This window comes from Dendropsophus ebraccatus, chromosome 7, assembly GCF_027789765.1.
Source record: "Dendropsophus ebraccatus isolate aDenEbr1 chromosome 7, aDenEbr1.pat, whole genome shotgun sequence".
Classification (NCBI taxonomy): domain Eukaryota; kingdom Metazoa; phylum Chordata; class Amphibia; order Anura; family Hylidae; genus Dendropsophus; species Dendropsophus ebraccatus.
This window is the reverse complement of record NC_091460.1, coordinates 55,535,679-55,552,331: the sequence shown is the minus strand read 5'-3', so window position 1 is coordinate 55,552,331 and position 16,653 is coordinate 55,535,679. Positions and strand designations below refer to the sequence as shown.

Genomic DNA, 16,653 nt, shown 5'->3' with positions numbered 1-16,653 from the left:
GTTGTATTTCATAACGTCAGATAGTTGATTGATTGAGACCTTGTGCTTCTAAAACAGTGCTAAGCAATAAGCATTTCTGTAAGAAGTTGTTCCAAATATGTTAGGCTAGGTTCACACTTGCATTAGGGCATCCATCACAGCCTCTGTTCAGTGCCACAAAACATCGGTGGACGCTCCCTTTAACAATGGATACCTTTTGTCTGTTCAGATCCTGCACAATAAAAAGAGATTGTGACCGAACTCCAACTAAAGTGTGAGCTTAGCCGTAAATGTACACGTAATCTAATCCGCCATATTTAACTTTCTACTAGGTTACTTGTAGAGAAAATCTTTGCTCAGTATCTTGTACCACACAATCTTGAAACGGAAGAACGGATGAAATGTCTGTATTATTTGTATGCTAGTCTGGATCCAAATGCTGTAAAGTAAGTAAACCATGTTACACAGTGGTGAGAAGGCTGGAATTAACTATATAGGTGTCCTAACTTTTAATTCCTAGCTGAAAAGGGCCACCAATCATTCAAATGCCTCTGTATAAATTGCCTATTCTGAAATAGTGTCATGTACATACATACAATGATCAAGTCACATGCTTTCAATGTAATGCATTCATTCATAATTATCTTAATTTTAGAATACAGCTTTGCACACACAAGTATTGGTAATTTTGTGGCAAACTACTGCTGCAGAGCAACTTAAAGTATTTATCCATCTGTAACTGTTCTAAAATTGGTGTCTGTTTTAATTTTTAACTTATATGTTTGGTTTCTGTTATACTCAGGGCACTAAATGAAATGTGGAAATGTCAGAATATGCTAAGAAGTCATGTCCGGGAGTTGTTAGATTTACACAAGCAGCCAGCAGTAAGTATTTATCCTAACAGGTGTTGTGTACACTTTTTAAATGATCCCCAGCATAGCACTTGCACATTATCTGATAGATGGGGACCCGTCATACCACCAAACTCCTTTTTGCCAGAGATCACATATACACAGTGAATGATACACAGTGAATGAAGCTAGGAGCAAACAGCTGTATATGTTGTGTAGTTTGTCCTGCAGCTCAGCTGCCATTCACTTCAAGCCTTTGCTGTCCAGGCATGATGAGAATTGTAGTTTTGCAACAGCTTGGGGGGCACTGGCTGGCTTTATCAGCAAACTGCACTGCAGAGGAATGGACATGCATCGGTCAGAGACTGGCAGCATATACAAAGTCCCCAGAAATTCCCCCTAATTTTACATTAATTGTGTGCCCAAATGCACGCTTTCCAATAACAGAATGCATGTGTTTTGCGCGGTTAAGAAATTGCTGTATGAAATATTTATTATCAAACAACTCTGCTCAAAATATTTTGGAGCTTTTGATAATTTGGGTGCTTTTGTTGAAGTTTATTTGAGCATTAAATATTGTAACTACATTTTAAAGCATACATGTCTGTGTACATTTTCAGACTGTAACCTGTCAGGGGAACGAGCAGGGAGAAGTGCGCACTGCCATGAATTACTCTCCCCTCTCTCTGTGTCCATCTTAACCTGGTCAGCACCATAGATTTAGATTATGCAGCCGTGGAGCTCACATAACACAGAGCTGGGAGAGAACACGCTGCATTCTCCTGATCTGTTACAGTCAAGACTCTGACTGATCCAAACTTTTAACATGTCTTTGTGACATGTCAAAAGTTTTTTCTAATGACCAGTTCTGTTTATACTTAATACATCTTCTGTTATTCCTGTCTTCACAGTCTGAAGCAAACAATTCAGCCATGTTTGGAAAATTAATGACAATAGCAAGTGAGTAATTTCACTCTTAAATTCATTGCCTTATACACATAAAGTTTATTTTTTGTGATGAAATTCTTTGAAACCTTTTAAAGCTGTTGCATGTAGTCCTCTTCTGCTGTTTATTAAAAAGAACTGTTAGTTTTTCTAATATAATAATTTGTATTTATTTCACTATTTTATAGAAAATTTACCAGATCCTGGAAAAGCACAAGATTTTGTCAAAAAGTTTAATCAGGTTTTGGGTGATGATGAGAAACTTCGGTGTCAACTAGAGTTGCTCATAAGTCCAACGTGCTCATGTAAACAAGCAGATGTCTGTGTGGTAAGAAAGCAAGCAATGCTTTTTTAGTCTTTTTTTTTTTTTTTTTTTTTCCCATCCTAAAAAATTTGTTGAAATGTTTAAATTCTTGTATTGTGCCTGTAAAGACTTAGACTACCATAGTCCTCCACAATATGGCTCTCTGAAAAGGGCATTAAGCTGGTCAATTGAGCCATTTAACAAGACAGATGTATGCCACTTCAGTGCATTCATTTAAAATAAGTAATCCATATAACATCATTTAATTTGATCCTAGTCTTTAACTATGGCCTTTGACCATGGATAGAAATACACTCCAAATTCCTGAGAACTTGCTGACCTGTTGCATGAAATAAACATGAACGTTATAATTTTTTTCTTTTAAAGAGAGAAATTGCCAGAAAACTTGCAAACCCCAAGCAACCAACAAATCCGTTCTTAGAAATGGTAAAATTCTTACTGGAAAGGATAGCCCCTGTACATATAGATTCAGAAGCAATCAGGTATGTTATAGAATTAGAAGCAATATCTATTTGATTCAGAAGCACTGAAAGGTGGCAGTAAAGTGGTATCCTTGCTCTTTGGGTTTATCCTTGTCACACGACTCAGCATTATTTCCTCATTCAGAGGCTGTTCCAGTCTTGCCAAAAGATCACATGACTGCACCTCTTATTCTTCTTCTTTATAGAGTGCATTTGGCTATGCCCGATGTCACTGTCAATGTCTATGTTGTCCACAAAATGCTAAAGTGTGTGGATTGCTTGAGAAGCATCACATTTATATACTACAATATTGAGATTTAGATTTTTCTTTTGTATTTTATATTCTAGTGCATTAGTAAAGCTAATGAACAAATCCATTGAGGGTACTGCAGATGATGAAGAGGAAGGTGTGAGTCCTGATTCTGCCATTAGAGCAGGATTGGAGCTTCTAAAGGTAAACTTGCTTTTGCTTCATTTCTTATGTAGATAGTTTAGACAGAATAGATAAATATAGTTTTATTTGCATTTTTGTGGATTGAGTTTTCTTTGTAAAATAGCAGCTGGTATTGGAGGCAAAATAAGTTTGGTTCTTTTTTTAATCCCCACCCCCATTCCCATTGTTGGAGAGCCATTAATTCGTATGATTTACTTCTAGGTACTGTCCTTTACCCATCCCACTGCATTCCACTCGGCAGAGACGTACGAGTCCTTCCTACAGTGCCTTCGTATGGATGATGACAAAGTAGCAGAGGCAGCAATCCAGATATTTCGCAACACAGGACATAGAATAGAAATCGATCTGCCACAGATACGATCGTAAGCATTTTGTGATCAATGCATATATACGTTTATGTGCTACTTTATAGTGACCCAGGTTCAGGATGACTTTCAGGATGATTTGTTCTGATACAAATACACTACCCTTATAATGCAAATGTATTTTTAAAAATTCATGAAATATTAAACTTGTAAACCTTTAATGTTTTTATTGAGGCCCTAGATACATGATGCTTTAAACATAATTTAGCATCTGTGGTACTTTGGTTTTTCTAACTTAAAAGTATCCCTGTCATTTAGAAAAAATTAAAGTCCGAAGTGTTGATTGCTCAGTGTCAGACAGATCAAAGGTTTTAAATGGAACCAGTCAGCACAAAAAAATGCTATTAAGGCACTAAACATTGCGAATACATGAAAATACATGCTGCACAAACATGTATATCTTCCCTCTGTCTGCTATGGACCACAAACATACTTTAAAATCTCCTGCGCTGTATGTAAATCTGCCTGAACTAGGTTTCGGGGTGGACCCTGTGGCCCAACTAGTCACTGTCCTGGGGCTGTACAGCACTGTAATCATGTCTCCCTGATTACCCTTTAAATGCTCATTCTGACATTTGATAGGTTTTTTTTTTTCCGTCTTTGGTAATAGGGTCTTGGAACCATACAGTGTAGGGTTTTGTTTTTTGTTTTTTACAGGTTGGCACACTACAGTCTTAAAGTCTAAAGTAGCAGAACATCTGCATGGATAAAGGGACATTCTCGATCAAAGAACATATATATCTATTGTTTCTGGGTTGTTTTGGTTTTTTTTTCGTTTTTTTTTTTAATGCAATTGTTTTTCAAAATGTTCAATATACGTTTGTGTAAAAAAAAGTATCAGATTGTCTTTCCGAGGCTTCTATAATCTGCTTATTTTTTAATTAAAGTTGAAATGTTAATAAATTTGCTAAATCTGTACTTTATTAGGGCGCTTATTCCAGTTTTGCATCAGAAGGCCAAGAGGGGTACACCTCATCAAGCAAAGCAGGCAGTGCACTGCATCCATGCTATATTCTCTAATAAAGAAGTGCAACTGGCTCAGATCTTTGAGGTAATGTATTTTTGTGATGTGAGCAATTATTTTCAAATTGCTGTAAGAATCCTTATCTTTCCCTTAATGGATGGTGCAATGTGGCTTCATTTATCTGTTTAGAATCCATCGTTATATCAAACTTTATCCTTACCACCGCCTACACTGCAACACAGCCTTAATAGGTGAACTTATTTTCTTCTTCTTTTTTTTTTCTAGCCCCTCAGCCGAAGTCTTAATGCGGATGTGCCTGAACAGTTAGTAACGCCTCTAGTATCTCTGGGTCACATTTCCATGTTGGCACCTGATCAGTTTGCTTCACCAATGAAATCCGTGGTGGCAAATTTCATTGTTAAAGATTTGTTAATGAATGACAGGGTAAGACTTCTTAAATGTTTGTTATTGATGCCTTTTATCTTTTTTGTTGTATTTTTATTGTGTTTCATTTCTTCATTTATAGACCAATGGTGATAAGAATGGCAAACTCTGGTCACCTGATGAAGAAGTTTCACCAGAAGTTCTTGCTAAGGTATGGTTACATAAGCCATGGCTTTTTTTGTTTTCTGTAGAACATTTAGCTACTAGTTGATTTCTAGGAATTGTAGAAGATTTATTTACTCTTATAATCCGCAAGTTATACAGATGTATATTAACTGAATCAAGATTTATTTTATGGTGAATGTCCTAAAGCTATCTGCACTGGCATCAACCTGCATAGAGGGACTGGGATTCTGAAAATGGCTAAGCTTGCTGTTCAGTATCTGTAACTTTTATACAAATGTATGTACCCATCCTTGGGGTCCTTGATGGTCATAAGTGATCACCCTGCCTTATACAGAGACAGTGAGGTGACCATGTTCAGCTGTTTCAGTCTCCCAGTTGACCGAATTGAGCTATTTGAAGGCCACACACACAGCAGCAGCTTCAGGGAGGATTTTTATAAGTGTCTGTATTTTTGTTTCACGCTAAGTTCGTACGCAATTCTAGAAAGTACTGCATTTAGTTTGTTTTCATTAACTTTTTAGGTGCAAGCAATAAAGTTACTAGTGCGCTGGTTGCTGGGTATGAAGAATAATCAGTCAAAGTCTGCAAATTCAACTTTGCGATTGCTCTCAGCTATGTTGGTCAGTGAAGGAGACCTGACAGAACACAAAAGAATAAGGTGAGATGTTTTGAAAAAGTGTAGCAGGTTCTAACATGTGTATCTTTTTCTGCTTTCTGATTAGATATTAAAATTGACTTTCATTATTTCAGTAAATCAGATATGTCACGTCTAAGGTTGGCAGCAGGAGGTGCTATTATGAAGTTGGCACAAGAGCCTTGTTACCATGAAATAATTACACCTGAGCAGTTCCAGTTATGTGCACTGGTTATTAATGTAAGTATCTCACATTCGTCCTTTACCTCCTTTTACGCGCAGATGTTAAATGATCACATTTAGCTATTTATCTTTCATTTAATAGGAGCTGTATAATCAGCAATGCAAAACTATAATACATGGTCACAAAGCACCCTTTTTCTTTATAATGTCTCTATCATTTGCCATTTGCTAATAACACATATTAATGTGTTTGTCTTGCAGGATGAATGCTACCAGGTTCGACAGATATTTGCACAGAAGTTGCACAAAGCATTGGTTAAGCTGCAGCTCCCACTTGAGTACATGGCAATATTTGCTCTCTGTGCCAAGGATCCAGTGAAAGAAAGACGGGCACATGCCAGGCAGTGCTTGCTCAAGAACATAAGTATAAGGAGAGAATACATCAAACAAAACCCTATAGCAAATGGTGAGTTTTCGTAAGGCATGGGAAAACAGTCTAGAGGTTTATTGTAACATAATTCATAAGAGGGTAGTAATGTAAAAATTATTTTTTTTTCCCTTTCAAAATATGACGATTGTGGTGGTTTGTTTTTTTCACAGAAAAGCTTTTGTCTCTCCTGCCGGAATATGTTGTGCCATACATGATTCATCTTCTGGCCCATGATCCAGACTTTACTAAACCTCAGGATATTGACCAACTCCGTGATATCAAAGAGTAGGTTTTCAAGAAGCAGTGGCAATTTCTTAGCTATTATATAAGAACAGCCAGAGTATATTAGCTTTTGCTGAATGCCTATTCTCTTTCCTGATGCAGGTGCCTTTGGTTCATGCTTGAAGTTTTAATGGCAAAGAATGAAAACAACAGTCATATGTTCATGAAGAAAATGTGTGAGAGCATCAAACAGACACGGGATGCACAGGCTCCTGATGATCCTAAAGCAAATGAAGTGAGTATTTCTTTAGTATATTGTTAGGACTTTTATACACACGGCCATGTAGTTGCTTTATGCTAGGTCTGAGTTTTCCCATAGAGAAATTAATGGAAATGTAACTTTTTATGCTTTTATTTTGTTGTATTATGCATAATTCATCTTTTTATCCCCCTCAGAAATTGTATACTGTCTGTGATGTGGCTCTTTGTGTTATGAATAGCAAAATTGCTGTCACTCTTGCTGAAGCACCTAAGGAACCAATGTTACCAAGCAGATTTTTTACGCAGCCTGACAAGGTAATTCTAAGCCTCCATGAAGTTTTTTTTTTTTTTTGTTCTGTTCCCACCTCCTAATTGTATATCTGAAAAGTTAAGGCAGTGGGTGCTGTTTGACAACTCACTTAGACATTTGACACTTGTGCAGAAAGTTAGTCAAAGGAATAACTTTCATTTTACATGCTTTAATAACATGTCACTTAGAGCTCGCTGGAATGTTCTGTGAAATGTTTGTATTGCTTTAACTCTATTCTCAGCTTTTGAAACAAAATAACTTGGTTCTGCATTTAACAGGATTTTATCAATGACAAAAGCTACATAACTGAAGAGACGCGGATACATCTGTTAACAGGAAAGGTAATCTTGTCGTCCTTTTTTAAAATTTACCTTTTGTGAACCCTAAAATTTCCCTTAAGGGTAGCTTCACACACACTGTATCGCAGCGGATTTTATGCTGTCGATCCACAGCAGATTTTATGCTGTCGATCCGCAGCAGATTTCATCTAAATAACTGAACATAGCATCAAATCTGCTGCGGATCCTGTACGTGTGAATGCACCTTAAGTTGTTGCATTAGTAGCAGTGGATACAAATTGCTACCTTGGAACGAGGGTGCTTTTGAGACTGGTAGGAACTGTTGAACTAGCACAATCTTCAATGGCTATTAGAGGACCCTAAACTAAGGCTGCATTTACATGTCTGTAAAACCTGGCCGTAATTGCAGACAAACGACAAACTCATTAATTTGAATGGCTTAGTTCGCACACCCATTTGTATTTCAGGACCATGGTCTGCGCCGACAATAAAATCGGACAGGTCCTAGTACGGTCATCTGTTGTGGCCGAATTAATGGGTCCATGCATTGCGGACAGCTACAGATGCACATCTTTAGTGCTATATGTAGCTACTGGTCCACAGCTATGCACAGCCTTACAGACATGTGAATGTAGCTTTACAAGAATTATACATAAATTTTAATTTGTCTGACATTTTGCTACTGTACTATTAACTAAACATGTCCTTCATTTATCTCCTTTTCTCACAACTTTTTCTCCTGTAGCCAAAGCCAACAACTGTCCTTGGTGCTTTGAATAAGCCCCTATCTGCTACAGGCAGGCGACCTTATCAGAGGAGTTCTGTATCTGACGCTGGAAGTAATTCTAGTGTCATTTCAGACTCTGATCCTACTGTTCTTTTACGGCAAAGGTAAAATTAAGACCAATTCCTTTTTTAATAAGTCTACATGCATGTGATAAGTAGAGATGAGCTAAACTACGGTTTTGCTTATGTTTAGTGATAAGCAAAAGTTTTCATTATCACTAATAACAAGGTAATCTGAATGAAGGGGAGGATTTGTGTATTCACTTTTTGTGTACAAGTCGATCATCATAGGTACAAAGGTTGTTTGACATATTGGTTGAATTTATAACTGGTTATTTTTCCTTAGGGATCAGAGCTCAGAAGTATCAGAAATTGGTGTAAGTGAAAATGAAGAGCATCCAGTTAGAATGATCTCTGTTACCCCAGTAAAATGTGATGTTGTGAAGAACAAGGTACAGTAACCTTACCAGTAACCTTTTTCCCTCCCCCTTTTTGTGATATATAACTAATTGTGTCCTCTCTTGTTTTGTATATTGTTTGTCAGGAGGTGATTTCAGATCAGATAGCAAATCCTATGCTGGTGGAAAAAGAGGCAAGAGGCAAAAAAAGGCCAGCAGCTTCCCCTGGAACAGAGAATATCCATAAAGAAACAGAGGAGAAAAAGACAGATGACGTAACGCCAGCACCACCACCCAAGCCTAGAAGAGGACGACCGCCAAAGTCAGAGTCTCAGGGCAGTGCAGCAAAAAATGATGACACGAGCAAGCCATCTGGACGAGGACGTAAGAGGGCAGCAGCCAGTCAAGGAAGCGCTGCAGGGGGGGAGGCAGGCAACACAAAGGTACCAAAACAAGATGTTACAGCCAAAAAAACAGCACAAAGACAAATAGATTTACAAAGGTAAGAGATTTTATTTTTAATTTATTATTATTATTATTATTATTATTCCTGAAGTTATTTTTTTTTCAATCAAATGGGTTCAAATCAAGTAGTTACATGAAATTTACCGTTTTCTTTGTGGGACAGCACTATTACTGCCCTTAGGCTAACTTTTTTTTTTTTTAATTCAGTTTTATTCAAATGGTACATAACAAATGAACAATTGCAGAGCTGCGTCCGCAAGAGTGACTATGGAAACACATAGGGAATGGCCACTTCACCAATTACTTTCTGCAGCAGTAACTTGCCTTAATAACTTTCAAAAGGTGCCTGAATGTCTGTATAGCGATACTTTACAGCCCCATGCTGTCTCCAGCTCACCATTTTACACAAGCAAACAAGATCTGCCGTCAGTCATTTTATTATTGAGGATCGTTTATGCATAATGTTTACATAAAAAGCATGTCTCCTATAGATTATAATATTTGTTTCTATGAGTTATGTAAACAGTGTTGTGCCATCTGATAATGTGTTAATTCTTTCAGCAGCCTTTGTCTGGGCAGTGAAGGAGATTCCCTATGGGACATAGACTTCAGTCCAGGATATACAGCTAGTGATGCAGATCTTTTTAGTGCATTTGAGAGCAGCCAGGAGACAGAAGAGACACAGATAGAAGAGAGTGGTTTCTTAAAGGTGCAGTGTAATAGTGAACAGAATAGAATGTGTTTAGCTACAGTGTAATTAGTGATGTGTGTATTCCTTTTTTAAATAGATATTTGAAAGGTTTTTTTTTTTTATCAAATATGGACAGAGAATCCAGCACACATGGCAGACAGCTAATTATACCAATGTAGTGTTCAGTTCAGCGGAATACATGCTATGTTGTATATCCAATGAGTGTGACACAATTGACCCAATATAATGAGTTTCTTTACCTTTCTATGGCTGCCTAATGTCGGGGGGTGTGTGTGTGTGTGTGTGTTTTTTTTTGTTTTGTTTTTTAAACAAGTATGATTACTAGGTGATGTGAAACCCAGTTCTTTTGATCGGCATGTGGGCCCAGCAATTGGAGTCATCATACAGACCAGTTCATAGGACCATGCTCAGTAACCTCAGTATGTGATCTAAGGGGTTCCAGCAGCTGAGACCCTTCTTGATCTAAAGAAAAGGGTCCCTTAGGCTGGGTTCACGTTTTTGCAATTCATATTCTTTCAATCCTTTTTTTTTTTTTTTTTTTTTTTTTTTTTTTGCAAAAAAACGGATGCATGTATGTGCATCCATTTCGATTGTTTTTCCATTGAATTCCATGATAAAATCGGATTGAAACTGAACAGTTGTTTTTTTTTTTTTGTTTTTTTTTTTGTTTTTTTACCGAAACAAAAATAAGGTTGACCATGTTTTTATGTACGTTAAAAAAAGGATCTGTTTTAATCCGTTTTTAACAATGGAATTCAATGGGAAAATGGATTAAAACTGATGCACACACATGCATCTGTTTTTTCCACACGTTTTTTGCAAAAAAAAACTGAGTGCAAAAACGTAGTGTGAACCCAGCCTTATATTTCTTCAGAAGCAGAGCCCTGTACTTGAGGCAGTAAATTCAATAATATACATGGAACAAGTCACCGATCTACATTGTGCCAAGTTTGGCTAAGCGTTAGAGGTTATTCAGGATTAGAAAAAGCACAGCTAAGACTGCTGCAATATCTGAAGGAAAAGCAGCAATGTTTTTCTAAGCTTTGATAATAGAACAACCCTTAAAAAAAAAATATATATATATATATATATATATATATATATATATATATATATATATATATATATATATATATATTTTTTAATATTCAGACTAATAAGTCCCATATAGATTGATTTTGTGTGTTGCGATTAAAATATGAAAAGTATGTTCTTGATCTGTGTTGGTTTTTGTCTTGTTTGTTTTTCTAATTAATTTTTTTTCCTGAATAGGTAAAAAGAAAGGTCCTGAAAACAAGGCAGAAGTGACTGTCTAAAACCAGGCATGCTTCACACTTCAAGATTCAATTCCATTTTTTATGCAGAAGAGAAACTGCTCAATCAATAACTGCTTTCTATTTTAACAAATACAAAAAAATCCAGAAATGTTAAGTCTTCAACAAACCCGCGTAATTTTTAGGACTTTTTTTTTTATTTTTCTCTCCATCCATTAAGAACACGTTTTGGTTGTATTGGGTCTCCTTGACACAGAGTGTCTGCCGTATTCTGCTTTACAATACAAAGCCAGAAAGTGGTGATTTTTGACAGTTTTTGACCCTGCACATAGGACTCACTGTAAACAGATTGTACTGATCTTTTTTGCTGGTGTACATAGAGGCAAGGCACAACCAAGGGACAAGGGAAACGCTTGTTGAAGGAATGTGATGAATTGATTGATTAGAAACTGTTTTATGTAAAGAGAAATTTGTGCTGCAAGTCTACTTTTTAAATAGAATGACATGTACAGCCCCCCGCCCCTACCCTGTTCTCCCAGAAGATGTTTTGCTCCGCTTATCTCTCTGCACTAAATGGGAGAGGAATTAACCATTTATTTTGAAGCAGACATTTCACTTATCACTCATTCACCATTTATTCTGGGTTAAGATTTAGTTAAATGTACATATTTTTTTTCCCCTTTTTTTTTTAAACCGTATGTGAATTCTCATAAAAGCCGTTTTCATGAAATACTCATGTTGGAATACTGTACTGGATAAGCAAGACAGTCCGGCATTTGGTTTTATAATGTTGGTTGCCAGATTTTTAATAACATTTTAAAACTTTAAAAAAAAATCTTTTTGTTTGTAGTAAAATGGTTGCATTAGGCAGCTGTATACAGGAGACGTGGAAGTGCTGGCTCTATGATTTTAAGCTGTTTTGCTGTTCAGAAGTCCATGTTTCTTGTTTGTCTCAATCATTCTCCCAGGTTTCTGTTTTAGATTGGTAAGTGTGCACTCTGCATTTTGTCAAAGGGTTAGTGGACACGTACGTGTCCCCTAATGTTGCCTGTGCACCTTGTATGTACACATGATCATATTTAAGTTTTGTTGCATACAATAAACGCTTCTAGGTGTCACATTGTGTCCATTGGTTATTGTTTTAGTATTTTACTTTTCTTTCCATTTTCATCCTATTCATTATAAAGCTATTTCCTAATGGTAGGCATTGCAGCTTATATCTCTGTTAGTAATTATCTCTGGGGCTAAGAGAGAAATGGATTTCTAGAAATGGTTCCACTCTTTATGGATAGTGTCTTGTGTTCACTTGAACTGGTGGTAAAGTGCAATGCCCGACACTGCCAGTCTCCCTGTTATTGAGAAAAACCTTTTGACATAAGACATGTCAAAAGTTTTCATTGCTTGGAGTCTATAGATATAAGAAACAGGAGTGCTTCACTTTCCAGGTGGCTGCAGTGTCCGTCCAGCTGGCTTTATAGACTTATAACGGCGCCTGTCCAGTGCAGCACAATGGAGTTGGCTACCAGTCAGGAATTGCACTTCTCCCAGCAATATTTAGTTATGGTTGGGGGTCTCCAAGTGATCAAAACTTGTACCATGTCTGATGTGTTTTTTGTAAATGAAAGGGACACTTTACAGGGAATCTGTCAGGTCTAAATCATGCTCAGAGCTGCAGACATGAGCCGATAGCGAATAGGTATGTAAAACATATGATATCTGTCTCTTAGCTAATCGCTGTTTTCAATGTATTATGTTTTTCTTATAAGCTCATGAGTCGTAGGGGCTCTGCTAATCTGTAGCATGCATGCCTTTGTCCTTTATAATTGATGTACAAGGCTCGGTGCCAAACCCTATACATCAGTTACAGGAGGAAGGAGAACGTGCATCTGCAGCTCAGCACCACCACTATAATGCTTAAAAGTGCACCTGTCATGTTGGAAAAACAAACAAAAAAACATTTGACGTCACAGAGAGAGGTCATAAGTTTTGATTGTGATTTATGGCATGAACGAAAATAGGACATTATGGAGCAAGTCACATTTGTATATAAGTTAGCAAATTTTCTTGGTACTTGCTAATTTTGTGATACTGGAAGTGGGTGGGGTTAATTTGAAGTGGCTGTCGTATCTAGCAGCCCAAGTAATGTATTAAAGTCTGGTGAAAATTTTTATTAAAGTATTGTATTGCCCCCAAAAGTTATACAAATCCCCAATATACACTTATTACGGGAAATGCACATAAAGTGCTTTTTTTCCCTGCACTTACTACTGCATCAAGGCTTCACTTCCTGGATAACATGGTGATGTCACTTCCTGGATAACATGGTGATGTCACGACCCGACTCCCAGAGCTGTGCGGGCTGTGGCTGCTGGAGAGGGGGACACTGAGGGACACAGGGCACTGGAGGGACACTGAGCATCCCTCTGCCATCATCCTCTCCAGCAGCCACAGCCCGCACAGCTCTGGGAGTCGGGTCGTGACATCACCATGTTATCCAGGAAGTGACATCACTATGTTATCCAGGAAGTGAAGCCTTGATGCAGTAAGTGCAGGGAAAAAAGCACTTTATAAGCATTTCCCGTAATAAGTGTATATTGGGGATTTGTATAACTTTTTGGGGACAATACAGTACTTTAATTAAAAAAAAAATTGCTAGACTTCTCCTTTAAGCTTACAGCATGGAAATGTGGAAATTCATAGCAAGCATAGATTTCACTTTCTAACTTCAAGAAATCTAAATGTACCAAATGTATTAACATGCCTTTTTAATTTGGAACATTTTACCACAGTGAGTTTCACTTTTGGGTCGTAGTATGATATACCAGCCATAAGGATCCCTATACACTGTAATCAAGGTCTGTAAGCTCATTGTATGTCTCAGGCATTCCTGCATCATAATGTATTAAGATACAGTGCACTCTGGAACACTATTGAACTGACACAGCAGTGTCAGTTCAGCAACGTAAAGCTGTAGCCATTCGGGTGTTCACTGCATCGTAATGAATTATGCAGAGTGTCCAGTTGGAGGTGAAGGGTTCCGTCTGATATACAGCCAACTTACGGACCGTAGATCAAACTATGTGAATCTGGCCTTACAGGCTGTAAACCCATGTATATAGTATTTCTAGGTATAGCTCGTTTATTTTACTTCTTATACAGAGATCCAAATTTGGAGCTTTGTATCTGAAAAATAAAGCCCTTACCCCCTTTGATATATTAATCCTTGTAGGATTTTGCATTTATTTAGGTAAAACGAAACTTATCCAGTTTCTATGAGATTTCAAATAGTGTCTAAAAATCTGTAAAACATATGAATAAAATCTGGCCTTTTAAAAAAAACTTACACATTCAATATACAATTATAAGCAAACACGCCCTGTCTAAAAGTCATGGTGTCACACATTTCACCCATTACCATTGAAGTGTTGATCTCAAGCATTATCTGTATTTTTGTTATAGTTGCACTTATATGCTTGGAGCATTGCACATTTTTATGCTATCCAAAGTAATGCCCGTGAAGACGTGAGAGTGAGTGGACTAAGAAACCATATTGGCCTGATAGAACAAATGTTCTTGTGTCAATTCTTTGTCATGCTTGCAAAGCATTCCCCATTATGTATACCTAGCATAGACATCTGCAGCAGCTCCTGTGCCCTTTTGGAAACATCTGGTTTCCTGCTCACCTTCTTAAAGGTGAATTTGTGTTGCTTTTCCTTTTTACTTGTGCCTTATCTCATGAAATGTTGAGAAGCAATGTCCCTGAAGGTGGTGGGGGAATGTATTCTAATCCCACCTTTTTGCTCTTTTTCAATTTACTTTGTCTTTTTTAGTGAATAGAAAGAGCACAAAATGCACAACCAAAAAATTTCCTTTAGGGTTTGTCGACTTATTTTCCCCTTTGTGTCCTGCCTCTTGGTGACATCTTCTTGCCCTGTCTGTTCTGCAGTCATGCTATCCTGACTAGTGTTACAGGCTCATTGGAGTCTACAGGATTTTTTTTTTTTTTTTTTTTTATATACCATAAATGTTTGGGGAAAATATTCAGCATTGGACCATACCAGTACCCAATGTTACCTGACTATAAATGACTGTAGATAGTTCTGTGTATAGTTTGCTTTGTGCTACAACATCTTTTCGTGTGTGCCCTTTTCAACTAATTTATTTGTCTTCCTTACAACTCAGTAATATTTTGAACTGCTCTTTAGTGAACACTATTTACACCGTCAAACTTTGTATCTGTCTCTTAATATTCTCCCCTTTTAAGGTTTTCTGGCCATTGTACACACTTAATAATGAATCCAGGTTCCTGCAGGGAAAATAGCCATTTCTCTTTTCCCTCCAAAGTGTACATACAGCTATTTAATAAAGTATGCTCTCTTATTAATATTGATTTTGGATTTTTATTTTTAACTTACTGGTGGGTGACACCAATTTGACTTTGCAGTGTCAGATTTTTATTTACAAAATGACAATGTTGTAAATTGGAACCATGTGCCTCCTAATATTCATTTACCAACAATGACTCTCTATCTTAGAAAACAACAGCTCTAAAGGCTAGGCATCTTCCTTCTCTGCAATCTGCTGTCAACTGGTTGTTGCTGTTAAGGGGAAATTCACACTGTTACTGAAAGGTAAATCAAGGCTTCCCCTAACCTATGACCACCTATAAATCTCACAGAACCTGTTACCCATTTAAACACCAGTGTACTTACTCCTGTGAGGGTATGTTTGCACATGGAGTTTCCTTGTGTTAATATAATGGATGGCGGGATGGCAAATAATTTACTGACTTTAAATGGCGCATTCACGATTGCATTTTCATTGCATTGCTGCATGTATGATCACCGCCTAAGGCCACATTGATGCAGTGTGATCCGCGTTTAGCTTCTTGGTGCTTAGCAGAACCCCTTTGCTGTGCTGCTTCTTGATTGCATTATAATCACATGTGGTGATTTAAATGCCATTCCTGTTCCACTGGGAAAAGATAAGCGCCTCAGAAGTGACACTACACACTGAGAGCTCTTTGGTAAAGAGTGGCCTGGCAACATTGAACACAGTGTGCAACAACAGGTGTTAGTCTGGTGTTCTGAGTTGCAGCTTCTGTTCTCATCAGGGCAGGGAGTTCTCATAATTACAAGGAGGCGGCTTCAGCCCCAGCAGAAAAATCCAGGGTACTGGTAAGGTTCTCCCCAGTGCGAGTTGGTGAGATGTATTTGAATTACTTTCTATTTCTTATTGCCTCTTTATTGTGCCTCGTTTAGGAATATGAATCTAAGGCTGCCTTTACACAGAGATTTATCTGACAGATTTTTGAAGCCAAAGCCAGGAACAGACCATAATCAGGGAACAGGTTATACAGGAAAGATTTGAGATTTCTTCTCTTTTCAAATCCATTCCTGGCTTGGGCTTCACAAATCTGCCAGATAAATCTAAGTGTCAGAAAGGAGTGTAGATTGTCTACTGACTATGATCGTCCTACCTGTGGGGTATGCATTGTTAAATTGGTGGGAGGCAGAAGTTCCCTCTATCTACTATCTTATCCTCTGTGAAGTGATTTGATTTGACGTTGGAATCGCTGGCGAGATCCTTGACAAACTCTAACATCTATAAAGGGATCATGGTGATATAAAGCTCACTCTTTGCGGATGATGCATTATTGTTTTTGTCTGATCTGAGCGCCACTGATGACTTTCAGAACTCACTACGGTTCTATTTCAGGATACTGCAGCAATTCTGCGAAGAGTGAGGTTTTAGAATTAGGGAAA

At 37.6% G+C, this 16,653-nt stretch overlaps 1 protein-coding gene across 3 annotated transcripts in view; it reads left to right on the top strand.

The window, feature by feature from the left end:
* PDS5A (PDS5 cohesin associated factor A) overlaps positions 1-12,006 on the top strand; it is a 54,547-nt gene extending 42,541 nt beyond the window's left edge. The window contains exons 13-34 of one of the 3 annotated variants that reach the window (XM_069977544.1): positions 312-425; positions 782-863; positions 1,742-1,790; positions 1,964-2,103; positions 2,467-2,582; positions 2,910-3,015; positions 3,217-3,377; positions 4,308-4,431; positions 4,630-4,788; positions 4,871-4,939; positions 5,436-5,572; positions 5,665-5,788; positions 5,993-6,197; positions 6,332-6,446; positions 6,546-6,678; positions 6,840-6,959; positions 7,233-7,295; positions 7,999-8,144; positions 8,386-8,491; positions 8,584-8,939; positions 9,467-9,611; positions 10,887-12,006. In XM_069977544.1, coding sequence (XP_069833645.1) covers positions 312-425; positions 782-863; positions 1,742-1,790; positions 1,964-2,103; positions 2,467-2,582; positions 2,910-3,015; positions 3,217-3,377; positions 4,308-4,431; positions 4,630-4,788; positions 4,871-4,939; positions 5,436-5,572; positions 5,665-5,788; positions 5,993-6,197; positions 6,332-6,446; positions 6,546-6,678; positions 6,840-6,959; positions 7,233-7,295; positions 7,999-8,144; positions 8,386-8,491; positions 8,584-8,939; positions 9,467-9,611; positions 10,887-10,922 — 2,806 coding nt within the window. In that variant the 3' untranslated portion in view covers positions 10,923-12,006. Of the gene's footprint in view, positions 1-311; positions 426-781; positions 864-1,741; positions 1,791-1,963; positions 2,104-2,466; positions 2,583-2,909; positions 3,016-3,216; positions 3,378-4,307; positions 4,432-4,629; positions 4,789-4,870; positions 4,940-5,435; positions 5,573-5,664; positions 5,789-5,992; positions 6,198-6,331; positions 6,447-6,545; positions 6,679-6,839; positions 6,960-7,232; positions 7,296-7,998; positions 8,145-8,385; positions 8,492-8,583; positions 8,940-9,463; positions 9,612-10,886 lie in introns of all 3 variants that reach the window. The other 2 variants (XM_069977543.1, XM_069977545.1) reach the window with 2 other exon arrangements.
* The last annotated feature ends 4,647 nt before the right edge of the window (positions 12,007-16,653 follow it).